Source organism: Octopus bimaculoides, chromosome 8, assembly GCF_046866305.1.
Source record: "Octopus bimaculoides isolate indiv1 chromosome 8, ASM4686630v1, whole genome shotgun sequence".
Classification (NCBI taxonomy): Eukaryota; Metazoa; Mollusca; class Cephalopoda; order Octopoda; family Octopodidae; genus Octopus; species Octopus bimaculoides.
In genome coordinates, this window is record NC_142935.1 from 58831141 (window position 1) to 58853704 (window position 22564).

The following is a 22564-nucleotide window of genomic DNA, read 5'->3' on the forward strand; positions in this document are numbered from 1 at the left end:
GTCTATTTCAAGCATCATGTAGGTCTATACAATAACCAGTAAAACGTGTACATATATTAGGGGAAAAAAAAACTTATTTCAGGAGTCTTGCATTTTCCATGATTTGTTTCTTGTAAAATTAAGGCGACGTCTATAGAAGACAAATTCATTTATATAACCTGTGCATAAGACCGAACGGGATATTTTCTGTCTAATATGTTTATATATTAGTCCTAGAATTTCTATCTATGCACTTCTGGTTGGGGCCATTACAGTATATTTAATATAGACATTCTATATACTTTTCCACAGTATTGTTGTACGGTATTTTATACGCTAATAACCAACAGTCTTAAAATAAATAATTGTCTGGTTTAAAACGCGGAATTATAAGTATCACATAATATATATGTCCAGATAGATGTAAGGAAATTCGGCAACTATATTGAATGTTATTATTAATAAAGTTGGTATTTGTAAACCACTCAAGGAACAATTACCTACTTTTCTAGTGAGAAAAACTTCCGACCTATGCACTTCTGTCGGGGTAGACGTTTTTGTCATTGCCCTTTACTATTCTGTGTTTTCGGGAATTTGCCATGTAGATGTATACTTCTATTCGTATTAGAATAACTGTTTGCATGAAATATATATCTGCGGGGTGATTTCAAAGTGAACTAATAATTTGTTTCTTATATTGTCCGCGTATCCTTGCCTAGCATTTATCCTCTTAATATTATTGTAACTATTTAAAGTAGCAAGCACACAGAATCATTTGCACACCTTGCAAAATGCCTAGCGGCATTTCGTCCGTCTTTACGTGGTCGACTTTGCTATAAATCGTCTAGAACCGATAAAATGAGTACTAGTGTGATGTGATGGACTTACTGGGGCGTTGTAATAGACTTACAGCCACAGCCGAAATTGCCAATCTTGTGCAAAAATTTGAAGGCAGTATTACTATAATTATTATTAATTGCTAAAATGGCGTGGTTTAATAATATATCTTAATATTTTTTTCATTTATGTCTCTTTTAGACACTTTCTCTCTCTCTCTCTCTCTTTCTCGCACACACACGTGCACACAATCAAATACACAGACTGAAGCATCTGCACTAGTATGAGAGTGCGTGTGTGTGTGTGTGCGTGTGTGTCTGTGTGTGTCTGTGTCTATGTCTGTGTGCGTGTGTGTGTGCAAGTGTGTTTACACTTATTTATAAATGTTTAATGAAGCACTTCTATTTTCATTTTCTTTTCAATTAAGGTTAATGGTCAACTGACGCTGGATGAAAATATTGCTGACAACGGCGGTATTCATGTGGCGTACAACGTAAGTTAGTTAATTTCAGTTTCAATGCACAATTTAATCAATATTTTGTATGCGGTAAATAGCTTTCCATCTACAATTATTATGATAATAATACAATAATGCATTTAGAATTTTTTTTAACTGACAGAGACGAGTACCAGTGGAATCATTTGCCAGTCTAGTCAGAACGGAAGTGTTTTCTCAGAAAGTTGATTTCGTTTCGGTCAGAGAATGAATTGTGTTACGCATAATCTCATATATTAAAACGTATAAATTTCTAAACACTCAGTTCTGTAGGAAATGCAATGACAATCATTTCTTTTTGGATCCCCGAAATTGATAGCAAAATTTGAATTCTTGAGATTGATGTGATAAATCGCCCGAATAATTGCAACAAACACCACTTCGTTATACGAAGTACATTTCTTGGTATACTTAGTTATACGTAGTGCATTTCTAGGTAAGGAACTTTTGTTAAAATGGGTGTCTCATTAAAATAAACTCCGCTCCTCTCAAAAAAGATTAAATATCCAGAAGTAGGCTTTGCATAGATTTTGTTGACTCAAATTTCATATACAAATTTATTTTATAGTAGAAGTAAATGCATAGCTGTCAAACCGAATCTTCAAGCTTCGACTCGAACATTTTAAGCATAATATTAATTGCACCCAAATGATTAAATTAAAGTTGATTGCTTCTCGTGAAAAAATAAAGTAATTAAATAACTTTTGAATTCGATTTCCTTAATTATACAGAAGATTTGATGTTATGCCATAACTGATATATTAATTACAATCGCTGTCTGGTTTTCATAAGGGAACAATGTAGTTCATATTACTGATGTCAGAATATAAATGGTTGTCGAAATACCAGAAATGAAGGAGACACATTCACAGATTGCAAATTACTATTTATAAGAATGGATTGTTGTTGTTTTTTAGTCTTAGATATACAGAGCCTATTGGATTTTCAGGAATAAGATGCGTTTAATCACTTCCTTCTCGATTAGAGCTGATCTCGAGCAAAGCATGAATAACTTGTACCTTTATCATTTCGACTGAATTTTACCTCAGAATGCAGATGCGTATATCCACATATTTACATATACATATAAGTATATAAATGCACAAACTAATAAAACATCACCTAGTTCATCATAGTATAGGATCATAATGTCATTCGAATATGCATCAAGCATTGATACTATGTCTAATATGAAACGTTAATTATATTTTGATGCGATGCTTCCTAATTCAGAAACACAGAAGATCTTTGGACTCTCAACTACCAGTGTTGATGCCAGTATACACATATAATGAAAGTTTTGTTTTCGTCTTAAATCAGTATTATCATAAGTAGTAGTAGAAGTATTAGTAGTAATAAGAGGAGGAAGAGTAGCAGCAACAGGAAGATCAAGAGGAGGAGTAAGGGGTAGAGGAGGTGCAGGAGGTACAGGAATAAGAAGTGGAAGTGTGGAGGGCAGCGCAACAGCAGTGCGCCGCTGACTTCACCACTTGTTGGTGATTCCCTGTTCCAACAGGATAACGCCTTTCCACCTGTTTGAGCCATCGACCCTTGCGTCTCTTTCTGCAGTCATGCTGGTGAGGGATTTAGGAGATCGGCGTTCAGATCCAACCTCAACCACTTTTAGTTAGCTTTAATGTTAAGCAGGGGCAGCATATATTACGTTATACATGCTTTTGAGAATTATAAATGCTGGCGTGATTGATGTATGGTAGTGTAGTTGCAACAGCGTTGCTGATGACAGAAGTGATATGCTGTGCGTACATTCCGTTCAGGTGACAGACATACACGTTTGGTTACATGCAAGGATAGAGCGTTATACTCCTTTGCCTCATTTCCTTTCGAAAATTCGTGATCTCTGGAATGAGACACCCAATATCAAATGGACCACCATTGACAGTGCCGTGCCCTTAACTCATCCGGCACTCGCAATTTCCAGCTCCGTATCCATGAAAGACTGCATACTCTCCACCAACCGGCAGTATCTCTCAACAGGAAATATTTTATTGCAGTCATCAGATGTGCGCACTCTGAAGAACTTCAAATCCCTGGTCACCGACGACCCAGATAGTTAGCGTCATTGACTCTACCTCAACGCTGGCTGCCCCACAACAACGTTTTGGGTTTTTAACCCCTGATACCCAGCAAACAACAGGCCGACTACTCCACGCTCATATACATCACCCTTGCAGTCAACAAAATGTCCGTCGGTGTGCGCACGCAAACATAAACACATCCATATACATATACTTCTCCACTACTTCTTTCTACCCCAACACAACTACAGCTCTGTGTAACTAATATTTCCTCCCTCACAGGAATCGATGTTGCATCTATACTAGCATACATCTATTACCCCGCGCGCATCGACATTAAACACAAGTGGATAAGCAATTTGCATACATATATACATACATACATACATACATACAAACATGCATAAATAAATATACATATATAAATGTATGTGTATTTTTTCAATGTGTACAAATAACTCGGTAACAATAAATAAATAGTTAGCATGGTAGCAACAATTCACATAAGTACCAAGGTAAAGGTTATAAGGGGTGAAGTTCCAGGATTTAGTGAAATGATTTTGTATAAAATAGATAGATTAAGAAATGGAGTTAAACGCTGGTATTATTCAAATCTGTATATTTCCGACATATGTTTCGAAGTAAACATTGTTATTATTCCCGAGGTAATAAAATGATGTAAAACAATGTAATCATCTCATCAGAGAAATAAGAGAAATTAAATATATCAACTGGCTATTTTAACCTAATGTGATTAACGCGTATATGATGAAGGGAGTGCTGGCAAGTTATTAAAAAAAAACCGTTAATAGATTTAACGTTAAAAGCAATTTAGAGACAGAGAAGGAGGAGAAAGAAAGAAATTAACAGAAAATTAAGAGTGGAAAAATAGTGCAATAGATGAGTGGTAATAAAGCTTAAGGGCGTGTAAATAGATATATGATGTGTCTTGTTTCTCTTTTTATCCTAATGCGATGATTAGATTGTTTTACATCATTTCATTCCCTCAGGAATAATATCAATGTTTTCTTCGTGACATATGTCAGAAGTATAAAGATTTGAATATCACCTGCGTTCAACTCCATTTCTTAATTTACATAAACATACATACATACATACATACATACATAATACATACATACATATATATGCACACATCAAATACAAAACACACTATGGACGCATATATGTCCTTCCATAGAAACACGTACGCATCTGTACGCTTAGAAACAAATACAAGAATGAACATACATTCACTAATGTTCCTTAATCACATTAACCCTTATATGCGTCCCAAATACCCTCGCACACGCGCGCATAGGCAACACCCATTAACGATCACATAATTGCACGCACACACACACATACACACACACACACACACAGACATCCACACTCATACCGCTAATAACACACACTCAGCTGACATACACACCAAAGTCTTCCCATGCAATACACGTATACACACACCTTACAAATCACGCACCTACGCATGAACAAACTGATGCCATCAGCCATTACCGATATGACAATAGTCACCGACACATTATTTCACACACGCATGCTCCGTCAATACAGTCTGAAACGTATGTATAGTTATCAGACACCCACATCAAACCACTCGTACGTCTGGTATGCACACACATGCATCCTTGCCAGCCGTATCTCTGTTATATTCCATGTCTCGGCCAATCACCAATTCCTGCTAATGCATCGAGTGCAACTTACATGCCCGTCTCACTTCTAACAACACCATGTGGCCCACCATCACAAATGGTAGATCAGTTTCTATTAGTAATCTTCGTCTTCCCCTGTCTCTTCATTCGGACGTCTGCGTCAGAAACGCACTAGATTGGGGTAAGAAACAGTTTTAAATAATAATGCCCACGCACAACAGAGGCACACACACACAAACACACACACAAACACACAGACACACAGACACACACACACACACACACACATATATATATATACATGAATATACATATGTATACATATATACGTAAATACATGATATGTATACATAAATATATATACGTATATATATATATATATATATATATATATATATATATATATATATAAATATATATAAATGAGAATGTGTGTGTGTGGGTGTGTGTGTGTGTGTGTGAATCCCTAAAACTCGAGAACTACGCAACCAATTTCATTCAAATTTTACACATGCCTTACTTAGGGTTCCAGTTGTGTTTTAGTCAAAAAACGTTTTAACTTCTTGCAAAGTTCGAGCCGACGGCAACATAATATCTCCGCCACTATTTAAGTATTACGTGTCAAAAGAGAAACACTCATGTCAAATACTTTCACTTTAAAAATGAAACTATTCCACTAACTGAAACAATCACATTTCGATACTGTAATGACAGATACTTTCACTTCAATGGTTTCAGAGAGAGAGAGATAGATGTATATGTATACGTATATGTATAGATATATATAGAGTTATAGATCTATATGCATACATGTATATGTGTACATATGTGTAGATGTATATATATAGATGTACATGTAATATGTACACATATATACACATATATACATGCATACAGATATCTATACATATATACACTCACACACGCACACATACACACAAACGCACACATTAGTCATTTGTTTTTTTTTTATCCAAAACTACGTAAAAAGTACTGAATGGATCTTTATCAAATTTAGAAATTATATTCTATGCATAACGGGCATAATCACCATGAAAATTCATATATTTTTGATGTTGATGAAATTTTAACCATACAGATTACACTCAAATAAAGTAATATTTCTAAATTTTTTTCTTAGAAGTTACAAAGACCCCTTCATGAGGACTTCACACCCACAATTTAGTCATTTTTCCTAGGCAAAGACGAATACAATTGTACTATTGGAACCTATAGGGTCACCCGAACATAACAGATGAGCATTATTTGTAATTCAACGGTACAAAAGTGTAAGACTATCCTTTCAGATATACTTACATTGTGATTTCTGCAATGTGGTTCATAGATTGTCAAGTAAATGAGACGCATATTTGCCTCCACTGATTCACTTGCAAAGTGTCGAGTAAAATTATTTCGCTGCAGACCTCCTTTGAGTCTTTTTATTATCACTGAGTCACACATAGTCCCCAGTTGGTAACATTGATTTCAAGGCCTTCACAGATGAGTGACTGGTTGTTCTAAGACATTTATTGATTGTAAATTTTTCTGCAGTTACCTATCGGTATAGTGGTCATTTGCAAACTCCAGAGGCGGCACTTTCATTTCCCTTTACTCCAAACGTCACACGTTCTTATTTGAATTGGGTCATGCCCTTCCAGTTGCTATAGATCCGTAATGCATCTTACAGCTGTGCCTGTCACCTGTATGGTGAAGAATCCTACATTGGGGATAATAACGACTATGTGAATCAGTGGAGGCAAAGATGCGTCTCATTTACTTGACAATTTATGCACCACATTGTGTGAAGTCCCCATGAAGGGGTCTTTGTAACTTCTAAGAAAAAATTTTAGAAATATTACTTTATTTGTGTGTAATCTGTATGGTTAACATTTCATCAACATCAAAAATGTATGAATTTTGATGGTGGTTATGGCCGTTATGCATAGAATATAATTTCCAAATTTCATAAAGATCCATTCAGTACTTTTTACGTAGTTTTGGATAAAAAAAATACAAATGACTAATGTGTGCCTTTGTGTGTATGTGTGTGTGTGTGTGAGTGTATAAATGTATAGATATCTGTATGCATGTATATATGTGTCCTATCCTTCAACTGCATGTAACACGGGCAACGCCGGGTATCTCTGGTAGTATATATATATATATATATATATATATATATATATATATATATATATATATATATATATATATATATATATATATATATATACTCATACGTATACACACTGCATAGTTATATAACGGACTGAAATAGAATTTATAGTCTTTATCGTTTGGCCTTTGTAATAATCATGCTAACAATATATTTAATGCGGTGGTTATCATTGTTTGTCCGAACAGTAATTTACACACCAATGGTGCTTTTAACAAAGCGAAGTGGAAACTATCAAATTACTTATCAAAGTCAGACATTATCCATACGATGCAAGAAAATAATTGGTGAAGAAAACCATAAATATGAAATTCGTTATTATTCATATTTATACCTTATTGAATTATTCATTAGGATAGGTTAGTTATAATAGAAACCATAGTAAATAGCCTCATGTTTATGATGGCTGTTGTGTACCACAACATAAATTTAATAAACTAGTCAATTATGCTCAGAGTTGGTACTGTTTTTATACATTCCTAAGCAAGAAATATTTCCCCTAAAATAATGCGCAGAAATTATTCACATTCATGTTCGCACAAGTATGTTAGTTAAGGAGAAGAATGATTGCTCTCTGGGTGGTTATATGCTCGTCGCTAAGTGATATTTACGCAGTTTATTTTCGATTTCTGTAATTTATAGTAATGTATCAAATGCTTCTTTGTATCCTTTATTCGTATAATTACTCTCACTTTCTGAACACATATATGAAGCATGATAGTATGCATTCAATGGCAACGTTATGATTGATCAAGAAATCAGGTATTTATGTTGAGTTGATTTAACGACGTTTAAGCCCACTGTTTATCATATATCTACATAGAAAAGTTTGCAAATTTGAAAGACAGGGAAGTGGATTGCACACTTACTACATACAGGAAATATCATATTGAAAACCTTCATCTAGGCTTCAACTCAAGTGATTATTTAACTTATCATTTGCTCTATCGACATTGTAATATCAATAACCTATTTCGAAACGCAAATACAACGTTGCAGAGATTGTAATATATTTTTTTCTTTGCCTTCAGTTACAAAGAGTGCTCTCACTTAGCTAATTAACTACTGGCAATATATAAGGCATATTATGTTGCAGCACTAGATGTAAAATCACCGTCTTGAAGTCAATTAAATATTGTTTTCTTTAGTCAAAATTTTCTCTAATAAAAACTTGAAAATAAAATTTCGCAAAGAGGTGTAAACAATAGAGTGGTTTAAGATATATAGACAGTATAGACTTTAACAATTGCTTTATTTTAGTAAACGTTACATACTTCAAACTAAAATGGAAGAACCATTTTTAGTTTAGAAAAACTATAAATATACAGGGAGAAATAGGGAGAGGAGTACAGGGACATACAGAGATATACATAGACGCACATAGAAATATGTCTGTATGAATATATTTATGCATACAACGTATTCACCCGAAACCTTGCACGTACACAGCTACTGTTAGATAATATCAATATAATAATGTTATGAATATGTGAAGTAGTCAGCATTTACGAGCTAATACTAATAGACAAAAGCAATTTTACTGACTTGGCTTAGATCCTCTTTATTCCATCTTCATGCTTTATACTCTTTTATACACAAGTGCATATACATATATATATAACAAAAAAAATACCAAGAAAAGACAACAGTACGAGTATGCAGTACATGCAAAGTATTAGCAGACGCACTGGAAAGGAAAGAAATGTGGTTTTACGTTTCGGATACAGCTCTTCGTCAGAAACAGGAGACGGAGGAATGTCCAAGAGAAAAGGAAGGCGGAGGAGAAAGATCACGAAGGATCTATTGTATATATATATATATATATATATATATATATATATATATATATATATATATATATATATATATGCATATATGCACACACGCACACATATATATACATACATATATATATGCATAGACACTAAATGTGACAACGATATTAAGAAATACCTATATTGCTAAAAGTATGAGCTAAACCGCTCTCATGCTGTAGTTAACGCGCATGAATGAAACCATATAGACTAACAATTACCATAATCATCCGGAACGAGCCGATCGACAATTCCTAACGCTAACGTCAGTCTCAGTAATTTCCGTTGACACATTAGTTAAGACCACTTGATTGTTCGATTCTATGCAGACGCAATTAGATATATAAGCTCTCAAGGATATTCATACTGACATGGTTGCTATATTAGGGGCTGGCGCTCCAGCTTTATCAACAGTGCAAACGTGGCAGCTGAATTTGATAGAAGAAGGGAAAGTTTTGAACATGACCCAAGGTCTGGACGTTCTGTAATTACCAACACTGACGAAAACATTGATGGTGTTCCCCACAAGTTCAGAATAAGCTGCAAAATAAACTTGACATGACGAAGGTTTCTGCTCGGTGTGTGTCACGTCTACTGACTCCTGATCAAAAGCACACTAACCTGATCATATCACGAAAAATATCTGACGTTGCTTGAAGCATATCCAGTTGGTTTCTTTGAACTTTTCTTAACACATGAGGAGAGCTGGGTTCATATTTTGGAGCTAGAGGCAAAGAGACAATCTATGTAGTGGAAATAAGAGTTCGTGTCTGATTTATTTCTGAAATACTTTCGGATCGCTCGATACTCCATGAAAGACTCTCCGAAGCATGAGATCTGTAGTAGCTCACATAGCTCCTGTATTCAGTATGTAAAAGTTCAGCTCTAGCTGAATCGAGTCCTTTTCTTTTATTCTATTGACAATCTGTATAATAACCCGAATCCGCACACACACACACAGAGGCAGAGGGTGCGCATACTGTGACACACACACACATACACATATATCTTGCGATGTGGCAGTCTGATGCCTATGCCTGCGTAGAATTTAAGTGTGTGGTAAGCTGGAGTGCGGCGTGAGATGATAGGATCAGCTTCTTGATGTGTATGAGTATGCCTACTTGGATGAGTATGCCTACTTGGATGAGTATGAGTGTGGGTGTGTATCCGCCATGTGTGAGCACTCGCTTGTGCGAATATGTATCTGTGTGTGGGGGTGTGTATCCGCCATGTGTGAGCACCCGCTTGCGCGAATATGTATCTGTGTGTGTGTGTGTGCGTGTCTGTGGAAATACGTGTACGTCGGTGCCTGCTGTTAATGCGTGTGTGCGCCTACGTGTTTAGAAAGCATGTCTCGGCATAATTTCTCATGATTGAATGAGGAACGTGAACAAGTACAGTAGTACCTCGATGTTCGAACGACTCTGATCACAAAAAAATCTTGTTCTTTATATATATACACACACAGATAGATATAAATAGATATAAGCAGTATTTATTCGTGATCAGACGCGTTCGTAAACCAAGGTATTAACGTATTAATTGAATATGAGAAAGACTGGAGATAAAGCACGATATATTCGTGATCAGAGTTGCTCGAAATCCGAGGTACTGCCGTATATTACTGTAATTATATGTTTACGTATGGATGTCTGCGTGACTGTATGGAAGAATATGCATCCTTGCCTGCCTCTGGTTACGTGTGGTTAGTGTGTGCGAGTGTGTACATATACATGTATACTTTTAGTATATTCTTGTGCCAACACCTCAGATGTATGCTAGTCTGGATGCAAAAGTCAAATTGCAGAGGAAGGAATTTGGCGCTAGATTGAGCTTTGGTGGTATTAGGGCAGGTTGAATGGGGAGGTTTTGGTTGTGTTCTTCGGGATGGGAGGATAAGAAAAGCATACGTACAGAGATGCATGTGTTTGTGCACATCTACGTATGTAGATAGGACCAGGGATGCAAAATGTCGAAAGGTCACCCTGCAGTCATTATCCTTGGCTGTGGGGAAGCAAGTGTAGAGGTGCAGCCTATTACTTTATGTGGGTTGAAATTTTATATTACTTATGGCTCGGAAAGAAATGATTCCTCATGGGCTATAAGTAATATAAGTTTCTCTGTCCATATTATTCTAAATATTGTCCTTAAGTTCTACATTTCATAAGCCTCCAAGCACCATCTCATTTCTGGTCTCATTGAATATACCTCAGTACCATACATTTATACATGATGGACATAGCGGTTCATTATACAGATCTCTGTTTTGATGTTCGGAGGGCGGTTTTTCAAGATGTTATACAATTTTGGGATCTTTTTTTTCTATCTCATTTACATATGTTGCATTCTTCTGTGATCAAAGTTCCAAGGTAGTTGAAGGATGATATCTGCTTAAAGATTTGATTGCTCACTTTCAGCATACGCATAAGGCTTGCCTTCTTTGTCGCCACCACACACTCTGTCTTCCTGCAGTTTACGAAGCGATCATTCCTCCCACTTTCTTTGACCACTATATTCAGAAGTCTCTGAAGTTCTTAATCCTTCTTTATACTCACTGAATTCTACATCCAAGTTTATACATTACATTAACAACTCCCTATATTTAAAGCACTACATTATAGAAATACAGACGCACACACCACCTCTGGTAAAAGACGGTCATGCATACTAGTGTCTTCCTTTTCAAGTGTTCACCTTACTGACCAATCATTTTTTTATTTTACAATATATTTCTATAGGATTCAATCTACAACCTACTTTATCAACACGGACATTTTCGTTTCACGAATATGATTTGCTTATCATCTGTATTGTATCTTTCGGCACTTTTTCCTTTGTTTTAAGTTCGAAATGTGGTTGCGATTTAAATGTCTCTTCGTTCCCGTGTGTCACTAATACAATTAACAACGCACTTACTCTCTTTCTTTTCTCCCTAAAAGATGTTTTGTTTTTGTCCTTCTATCACACTCGCATGGAAATATTCCGTCTTCTACTCAGTTTACCATATCCAGATCACCCTGGGTCTAGGATTATTGTTATTGATAGTGCATTTATACATATATATCTGCAATAAATCACCTTGAATTCTGTGAGGACAGAGACCCTCGTTGACAAGTTACTAAAATGTAATTGTAAATATAAGTTTACAGTTGGAATTCATTGTCACACATGGATTCCAAAAGTCAATTCAATAACATTCATGTGACAAAAGAATATTTGTGATAAAGCATGTGTTAGTTTCGAAATCACCTAATTTTGGTTTATATCCTAGTGCGTGGCGTTTTGGGAAATATTCTCGAAGTAAAAGCTTTATGGTAGACATGCACCTAGCGAAATGTAGGAAGGAAATGCACAAAAATTTAATACATGCATATTTACGTAAGCAGAAATATGTGCATTTATGTGTTTGTGTCTGATTTATGTGCACGCACTTACGTTTGTCATAGTACGTTAAGTATCGAGACAAAATAAATAGAACACTTCAATTCCTGATCTATTTAACTAATGAAATATGTCACTGAATACTAATGCAAAAACTACAATAAGCATATTACTTATAAAAAATAGATACACTGCTTATAGATGTATGTATGCACGCATGGGGGTTATTGCGTATCTGCTGACGATAATATATATATACACACAAATATATATATATATATATATATATATATATATATATATATATATATATATATATATATATATATATACACATACATAGGTATACACACAAAGATATATATATATGTATAAAAATGTATGTATAAACATGTATCTCTATATACATATATATGTGTAAATATGTATATATATATATGTGTGTGTGTGTGCGTGTAAGTATATAGATAGATGTGGTAAATAAAAGTTCTAAACATTTTTTTGCTACCCAATAATTTATTAATAATAGATAGATAGATAGATAGATAGAAATAATAAAAAAGATATATTGATAGATATTTATACATACATACACATATCACACACACGCACACACACGCACAACACACACGCACAACACACAAACACACACACGCATATATTTATTTCCAAAACCTGATTGTTACAAAAAAAGTGTATGCTCCATTGATTTTATATAGCATTCCTCTCTGAGCATTAACATTTATCTCAACTCTCACCACTAACACACACACATGCACACGGATCCACTCAAACCCACTCAAATATGCGTCAGTGTATGTATATCTACATATATTCACATTTACGTATAGCTTATATATAAACCGTAGTTGTAAAGTTGACTATTATTTCATTTGGGATATGTGTTTATAGGAGTAATGGATTTAGTGTATAAATGAAAACGTATGCGTATACGGTTGTATATTGGTTTAAATTAAATTACCTATTAATCTTCTTCTCAAATTTCTTTAAAGCTGTAAACAATTTAACGTAGTGTTGAATTGTGATTTCATATATATAGATTTTGTTATTTCCTATTTATCTTTCTCATTGTCCATCTTCTCCAAACTTGTCCGTTTCTCTTCTCCATATATATAATACACACACACACACACACACACACACACACACACACACACACATATATATATATATATGTGTGTATATATACATATATCTATCTATATATATGTGTATACATATATATATATATATATATATATATATATGTTCATATATATATATATATATATATATATATATATATATATACAAATTTGTATATAAAAAGATATATACATACATGTATACATATATGTATATTCATGTGTGTACGTATGTATCAGCATCTACCTGTTTGTCTACCTATCTCTCTCTGTATCCTTCTGTAACTATCAATCTCTCTCTCTCTCTCTCTCTCTCTCTCTCTCTATATATATATATATATATATATATATATATATATATATAAAACATGATTTATATGCTCGAAAAGTAATTGTCTTTACAGAGGTAATGTGTTTCTAGAGGCCGCCACATATTTTTCAATGATACAATTCTCAGCATTAACTAAATTCAATATTGATTTTTCTCTCCAGTGATTCCTATTGTTATACGACCAATGATGCAGCCACTCAATTTATTGTGCCTTGGCTGGACCAATTTCACATTGGCATCAAGAAATCTATCGATCAGAACCACGGTTTATCACTGTGAGCAATAACAATAAGCAACGTTCAGTTGCGAAGAACTGACAACAAACGACTTCTAACCGATCAGAGTTAAGCAAATCTAAATTAGTTGAGACAGTATGAAGTAGCATATTTTCCATATATCTATATTTACTTCATAATCAAGCTAACAACACATGGGCTGGTTTTCTTAAGAAAATCAGACTCCTTCGTAGATGTTAAGAAATAGATCAATAATACGCGATCAGAACAATAAGGGGAAAGAATAATTGCTAGTATTAGTGGACAGCTAAAGAAAACAGACATTGACTGGGTCTTATGTGAGTATAGTGTCTGGTATAACATTCAATATCTCTTCGTATAAGTTGCATTGAAAGTAAAATTTTAGTATCTCAACTTATTCTCGTGTGTGCATGTCTTTGAGCGTGTGTTGTTGTGTATGTGAGTATGTATGCGAGCACATTCGTGTACACACTCATGTACATATGATTAAGAATTTATGTACTTATATATTTCTGTCTATGAATGTAAGAAGCTACACATCTACAATATAAACATATATTTGTAAACGCACAGATACGCACACATAAATATGCATATTCGTGAACGCACAAACATATATGCACGCACACAAGCATGTACATGTCATGTCTATGAACATACACACACTTACACACATACACACATTTATATATGTATTACAAAAAAACAAACAAATTTATAACCGAGATTATATTGCAAAACTATGAAATTTCTAATATATCAATGAGCTCATCATTCAGCATATCATCTCACAAGTCTTTAGCAACATCGAGAAGTAGATAACATGATATCTCGTTCTACGCTTCCGTTACTCATTTTTTTTTTTTTTTTAACTTGGGATATCAATACATAAACTGAAAAGCTTTTGAACTCACTTTGTGTGCGTGTTTAAACGCATACAGGCTTTACTTTACTCAAACACATATACGCAGCGTTGGTTTCCGTAACACAGACAATCTAGTACACACACAATCTAGTACACATATATATACATACCTACACACATATTTACTTACTTACATACAGACATACATATATACATACATGTATATACACACAATATACACACAGCATACATACATATATAAATGTATTTTAAATTTCCAGTTAGAGACAAATAGAATAATTTTTTGAGCTATCAGTATTTTTCATAGATGGACAAGTAATCAGCGCAACTTTTAATAACACGCCTTGTTTCATTCCGAGAAATCTTCGGGCATGATATAAGTGAGATAACCCACCCTCGCCCTCCGGGATTGTTTATTTTTTGTTTAGCAACTAACTGACAGTAAAAGGATTGTACTTCCACAGTTTGAAGCCTATATGGACATACTCTTCGCCGTTACATACTGACGAGTCATCCACAAAGCTAAGCAGTCAATGGATGCGAAACTATTGGCCACTCTTTGACGAAACATATATTTAAGTGAATATATACATATATGTATGTATGGAACGCTAACAACCTTAAAATTAATGAAAGGATAGACTACTTTCCCTCCAGCCACCCTTTTGTTTCCCTTAAGGACCATAAAGCTAATTTCAGTAGAAACGACAAATGTAGACTAAACAACCCAGCTAAAACAGAAATAGGTATTTACATTATTTACATTATTTACAATTGACGTATATTTGTTCTCATCTTCTTTATTGTTAATACAACGTTTCGGTTGATATACCCTCCATGCTTTATCAAGTGTCTTGGGGAAATTTAAAACCTGGGTTCTCATTCCTAAGGTATTTTTCGATGTTGCTGTTGTCATTATTATTATTATTATTGTTATTATTATTATTATCATTGTTGTTGTTGTTGTTATTATTATTATTATTGTTACCATTATTATTATTATTATTGTTATTAATATAGAAAGGATTGAGGTAACTCCTCCTGAAGACACCAGTGGAAGACACGCAAGATGTCGAAATATTGTTCACGAGATAGCAAATGGCACTCTTCTTATAATTTTGACTCTATATCTTCAGGAGGAGTTACCTCAATCCTTTCTATATTAACCAAAATGAAGTAGATTGACAAATTTATTTTTTGAACCAGTGGAAGACACGCAGGATGTCGAAATATTGTTCACGAGATAGCAAATGGCACTCTTCTTTTAGTTTTGACTCTATTATTGTTATTATTATTATTATTATTATTGTTACCATTATTATTATTATTATTATTATTATTATTATTATTCTTGTTATTATTATTATTATTATTATTATTATTATTATTATTATTATTATTATTATTATTATTATTATTATTATTGTTATGGCGTAGTGGTTAAGAGGACGGGCTACTAAACCTAAGATTCCGAGTTCGGTTCTAGGCAGTGACCATAATATTAAAAATAATAATAATAATAATAATAATAATAATAATAATAATAATAATAATAACAACAACAACATAAAAAAATTACCTTAGGAGTGAGAACCCAGGTTCGAAATTTCCCCAAGACACTTGATGAAGGCTGGAGGGTATATCAGCCGAAACGTCGTGTTAACAAAAAAAAAAACAAGAACAAAAAAACAAACAAACGAGGAGAAATATCCGTCAAATGTAAATAATGTACATAATTCCTCATCTCTTAAATATAGAACTGCAGAAATATGTATTCCTAGTAAAAAATATTTTAAATTCTATTTTAAACAAATTAAATAGAGAATTTATGGAGTTGGGGAAATAGCAAGTTATATATATATAGGCGCAGGAGTGGCTGTGTCATAAGAAGCTTGCATGCTAATCACATGTTTCCGGGTTCAATCCCACTGTGTAGCACCTTGCGCATGTGTCTTCTGCTATAGGCTCGGGCCGACCAAAGCAATGTGACTGGATTAGGTACACGGAAACTGAAAGCATCCCCTCGTATATATATATTACAATGAGACCTTTGACTGTTTGTACATTTTATTGTTATATTATTTTATCTCATATTCAAAACATTTTTGAGCTATTTGATTTTCTCATAACGCAATTTAGTCCAACATGTACCTCATCATTTTGAATTATATTATGCAGATTATAAGAATTATTATAATCGCCTAATATGCGTATGTGTTGTATAGATAATGCGTATTTACAGTCGACCAAAATGTGCTTTTCGAGACATCAAAGAGCAAAATGGATTTACTATATTTTATTTTATTATAATTCTATTACTATTTTTATTGTTTACTGAATTACTTCCATTGCATTTATTTCTCATTTTTATTATCATTGACTGTAATTCGATAGAGATGACAGAATTTTAATGAGTTTAGTAAAAACATTTTGGCGATTTTCGGCTGTCAGTAAGTTTTCTCATGTAATTTTCGCCGAGGTAAAAATTCATATCATATTATATTATTACACTATCAATTTAATTATATTCTCGATGTTTTTCATTCCACAATTTTAAGTTACACTATTTCAATATTCCATATACAAGTCAAACCGTTTTAAATTTGCTCGTGGGTGTATGCCCGTTATGATGTACATACGTTTGTTCATGCACTGTAGCTCTTCGCTCCAACACTCGAAACTCCGAGTACTATAATGACAACTTACTGTTTGTCCTAAATTATGCATATAGAAATAATCCTCTATTTACCCAATATCGAGGTCTCATTCCTTTGTTGTCATTCATTGTGTATATATATATATATATATATATATATATATATATATATATATATATATATATATATATATATATATATATATATATATATATGTATATATATATATATGTATATTCATGCGTTTGTGCTTATCTATATGTATGCGAGTTTACAAACAAGTTACTATTGTATATATGTATTTTCATAAGTGAGTATGTATGCATATTTCATTTGTGCGTTCTTTTCCTTATTATTTGTTCCGCTTCTTTTCATTCTCCTTTTCTTTATCGTAAGATGCTTTAGTGAACGCAATTATATTCTCTCTTTTTCTACCTTTTCTATCTTTATTTCTCTCTCTTTTTCCTCCATTCTACGACTTCTTTATTCTTCCAACTACCGCCTTTTATTCTTATTCCGATTCGTTTGTAGCGAGCAGCAATGGAGTTGCGACTTCACAATATACGCACAAAGATGTATGATGTGTATATATACATATATGTGTGTGTGTGTGTTTGTATGTGTAAGCATGTGTGTGTGTGTGTATATAGATACCTAAATATACACTACTAGATATATTCATATTTATATTTTATTTTGCCTGTATGTGTTTGTAGATATGTATGTATGCATGTATTAGCATTTGTATGTTTTGTGTACATATGTACGTTTATGTTTTCTAGTGTGTTTATTTTTAGGCCATTTGAGTCATGTAAATGAATATTATTATAAACAGACGTATATATTGTCGTGGCTCACATGGTGAAACCATCTAATAACGACTCCATTCAGAAAGCTGGAATAGATGATGTCATTCGAAGAAAGAACGCTGTACAATGAATATCCACAGAATCAAGCTATAGTTTTAAATGATTTTACTCCAAGTCACAAATATAAACAAGTCGAATAAATCACGAAACGTATTTACAAGTGAAAGGCCATGTTCACCAGTGTTGAAGTTACTGGTCCGGAGTACTACTGGCGATTAGAAAGTCATCGATATATACGAAGACAAAGTCTAACCGTCCAACGACCACATCTATTAACCTTTGGAACGTGATGGCCGCTTTAGGAACACCAAACGGCATAGATGAGAAGTCAAACACTCCAAAAACTGTGGAGACGGCTGTCTTTGGAATATCGTCGGGGTGGACAGGAATTTGATGGTACGCGCGTACAAAGTCAATTTCAGAAAAAGAAAAACTTATAGGCATGCAGGGTAGACTAATGTTCCTGCACATTTGGTACCGAATAGCGATCTGGAATAGTAACAGTATTAAGGCCTCTAAAATCTCCAACCAGTCGAAAATCATCTTCATTCTTCTTGGCCATATGTAAGGGTGCTGCTTACGCGCTCGTAGAGGGACGAATAAGGTCCAGCTGTAATATGTGCTTGAATTCAACCCGGGCGATCCGGGCGCGGTCGAGAAAAATCAGAGCGTCTCTTAGTCGTGATGAAATGTCTCATGGAATGGGCTGGATTCGACGGATGAAATAACAAATCAGTGAATATTGGAAACGAAGTGAGTAACTGGTGGTAAGAGTCACGCGAAGGATCTACAAGGAAAGAAGGGCTCACAACAGGAACAGAAGAATCCTTTCGGGAGACAGCGAGTGAGGTTGTACCATCAAAACGCCGGCGTCCTCTAACGTCCACCTGAAATCCTAACAGAGTGACAAAGCGAGGGTAAGAGTGATTTATTTGTCCGTATATTTTAATGGCAGAGTGAATCATCGCGTGCAGAGAGATGTCAGAAAGACCAGGAATAGTGGAAGTAAACCTTCGAGGCCAGACACCCACACTGACTCCCGTGTCTACCATAAAGGACTTTGAAGAAATAGCATCTCGGATTTAAAAAAATGCACATTAATGTGAATCAATGTCCCCTGGCCTAGTTTCCCAGAGAAGAGTAAGAGCAGGGTTGTGTACACTTTTCGGCCTGGTCCTTGAATGTCCTATGATACCAGCAAACGAGTATATATATATATATATTATATATATATATATATAATCATAATAATATTAGGGACAAAATCCAAAATTACAGGTAAAAACTCAATTAGAATCAATTTATTATTATTATTATCTTATGATATTTACTTTGTTTTATATTATACTCATTTATTGTGCTTTTAATTATTAATTTTTCTACATGTGATAGTGGATTTTCATCGATGAGTTCTTGAAACTTGGTTCTTTTCCCTAAAACTATATATTTATATATATATAGGGGCACTGTCTTGGGACCATTGCTTTTTATAGTCGCTCTCTCAGATATGCCTTCAAGTGCCCGGATAGCCACTCTTGCAAGCTACGCAGACGATACAAAAGTCTCGCAGAAAATACAGAACTCCAGTGATGTTACACACCTGCAGCAAGAATTGGACTCAGTTTACAGATGGGCTGATGACAATAATATGCAGTTTAATGCAAAACTGAATATGAAACTTACAGAGTACACTGGTCCACAGGGAATTTCAATCCCAGAGCCTAAATCAGTGAGAGACCTGGATATCGACATGAGTGATGATACCTCTTTCCGAGTGCACATTACCAGAATGGCAACAAAGTGCAGACGATTGGCTGGATGAATCCTGAGAACATTCAGAACTAGAGATAAGGAAACCATGATGATCCTTTGGAGGACATTCGTCCTCAGCCGCCTGGATTACTGCTCACAGCTGTGGTCACCCACCAGTCTGAAATTAACAGCAGACATTGAAGCAATCGAGAGGAGATTCACAAATAAGATTGTCTCTTTGCAACTGCTCAGCTACTGGGAAAGGCTGAAACAGCTAAGACTCTACTCCCTGGAGAGAAGGCGGGAGAGGTATGCAGTAATATACATCTGGAAGATCCTGGAAGGAATTGTGCCAAATTTTGGCATTGAAAGCTACACCAATGCCAGAACGGGACGACACTGCATAGTGCCAAAGATCCCAGCAATGCCATCGCGCTTCAGAACCAGTTACTGCAACAGTTTGGGATTCAGGGGCCCACAGCTTTTTAATATTCTCCCAAAGAGCCTGAGGAATCTGCACAAAGTAGATTATATTATATTACAAAGGCGTAAATTTGTACAATTTGTACAAATTTAGACAAACACACACATGTATTCCTCGGTAGGCAACCAGGTTTGCTGAGTACAATTTGTGCAAATTTACACCTTTTGACCATAAAACCACTAGCCGTGCTTAAGCTCCCCACCCTGGCCTGCTTTATTCATACATACTCTCTTATGTCCCCCCCCCAACCATAAATATTTCGCAACCTTCTCCCCTCTAATTTCTCTTCTCTTCAAATGCCAATACCGTTGTTGACTTCTGTGATTAAGCTAAAACACGACCCAACCATTTCCTCCATTGCCTCACTCCCCTATACTTTAATTCATTTTATTTATTTATTTTTCTCCTATTTCTTCCCTCCTTCTGTTACTTATTTCTTCCCTCATTTATATACCCTTCACATACTGTGCCCTCCACACATTCCGATTAAATCTGTCCATCAGCATGTACCTAATGGCGACAATATAGCCTTTAATCTGATCAAACCTGAAGAGTAGCCGGTAGTATAAACTTCATTTGGATTTTGCCACCTCCGATTCCCTACTCGTTATGAAACATATGTAACCTGGATTTCCCATACTCCATTCTGTAACTCCTGCATTCTTTTTCACACAGTCAACCACCCTGGGTTCTTTGATAAAAGTAAGAAAATCTACACCCTTCCGACTCAATAAACAACTAAAGTTCATGAAAGTTGTTTTTGCATATTGACTACGGATTGTCTGAAACTAATTTTCTTCCTACACCTCGATCACTAGATTTTACATATATTCTTTTATTGTTCTATATGTTTCAGTCATTTGACTGCGCGTATGCTGGAGCGCCGCCTTTATTCGAACAAATTAACTCCAGAACATATTTTTGTGAGCCAAGTGCTTGTTCTATCGGTATCTTTTGCCGAAGCGCTATGTTAACGGAGCGTAGACACACAAACATCGGGGTATATATATATATATATATATATATATATATACGACGGGCTTCTTTCAGTTACCTTGTACCAAATCAACTCACAAGGTTTTGGTCGGCCCGAAGCTATAGCAGAAAACACGTCAGTGGGACTGAACCTAGTACTACGTGTTTGGTAAGCAAGTTACTTACCACACAGCCACTCTTGTGCCTATATATATATATATATATATATATATATATATATATATATACCTGTGTATATATGCTAATAGATGGTTATATACACACACGTATGCATAGTTAATGGATAACATTGTATATATTCGATTGTTACATAGAACATTCCTACACATGTCTTGCATTATTCATGAAATACAAGTAATGACCTCTCTATCAATAGAAGATCAGTATAGTTCACGTCAACTTTATTTCAACTCTCACCTATTCAACCAAAGGTAAACAACTTTATGCAGCTGCTCGTTCGGTAATTCATCTGATAATTAATATGTAATTCAAATACATCGTTTATAAAATGAAATGTGTATTGTCTCGTGATACCGACACTGATTTTGTCATTGTATATGGCAGGCATTATATGAAAAGCAAACACTCTTGAAATACTCCCATTTGAATCGAAATTATGTTCCCCGACGTGGAGTGGATTGAGAGTGTAATAATTAATACGTCTCTTGGAGACCTTTGAACTAATTAGAATTAATACAGAATGAATGAATAAATCATTCTTCCACATTCACTTCAATGGCAAGTTTATTCAAAACCATGTCACATGTCAAAGTTATGAACATATACATGATT

The 22564-nt window shown here is 34.6% G+C and overlaps 1 protein-coding gene across 3 annotated transcripts in view; it reads left to right on the top strand.

The window, feature by feature from the left end:
* Nucleotides 1-22564, top strand: part of LOC106877777 (neprilysin) — a 323337-nt gene that overhangs the window by 275276 nt on the left and 25497 nt on the right. For all 3 annotated transcript variants that reach the window (XR_016242904.1, XM_089356536.1, XM_089356538.1), the window contains one exon: nt 1244-1309. Coding sequence is in view for 2 of the 3 variants with exons in the window: in XM_089356536.1 (XP_089212662.1) it covers nt 1244-1309 (66 nt within the window). In the remaining variant the exon portion in view is untranslated. The remainder of the gene's footprint in view (nt 1-1243; nt 1310-22564) is intronic.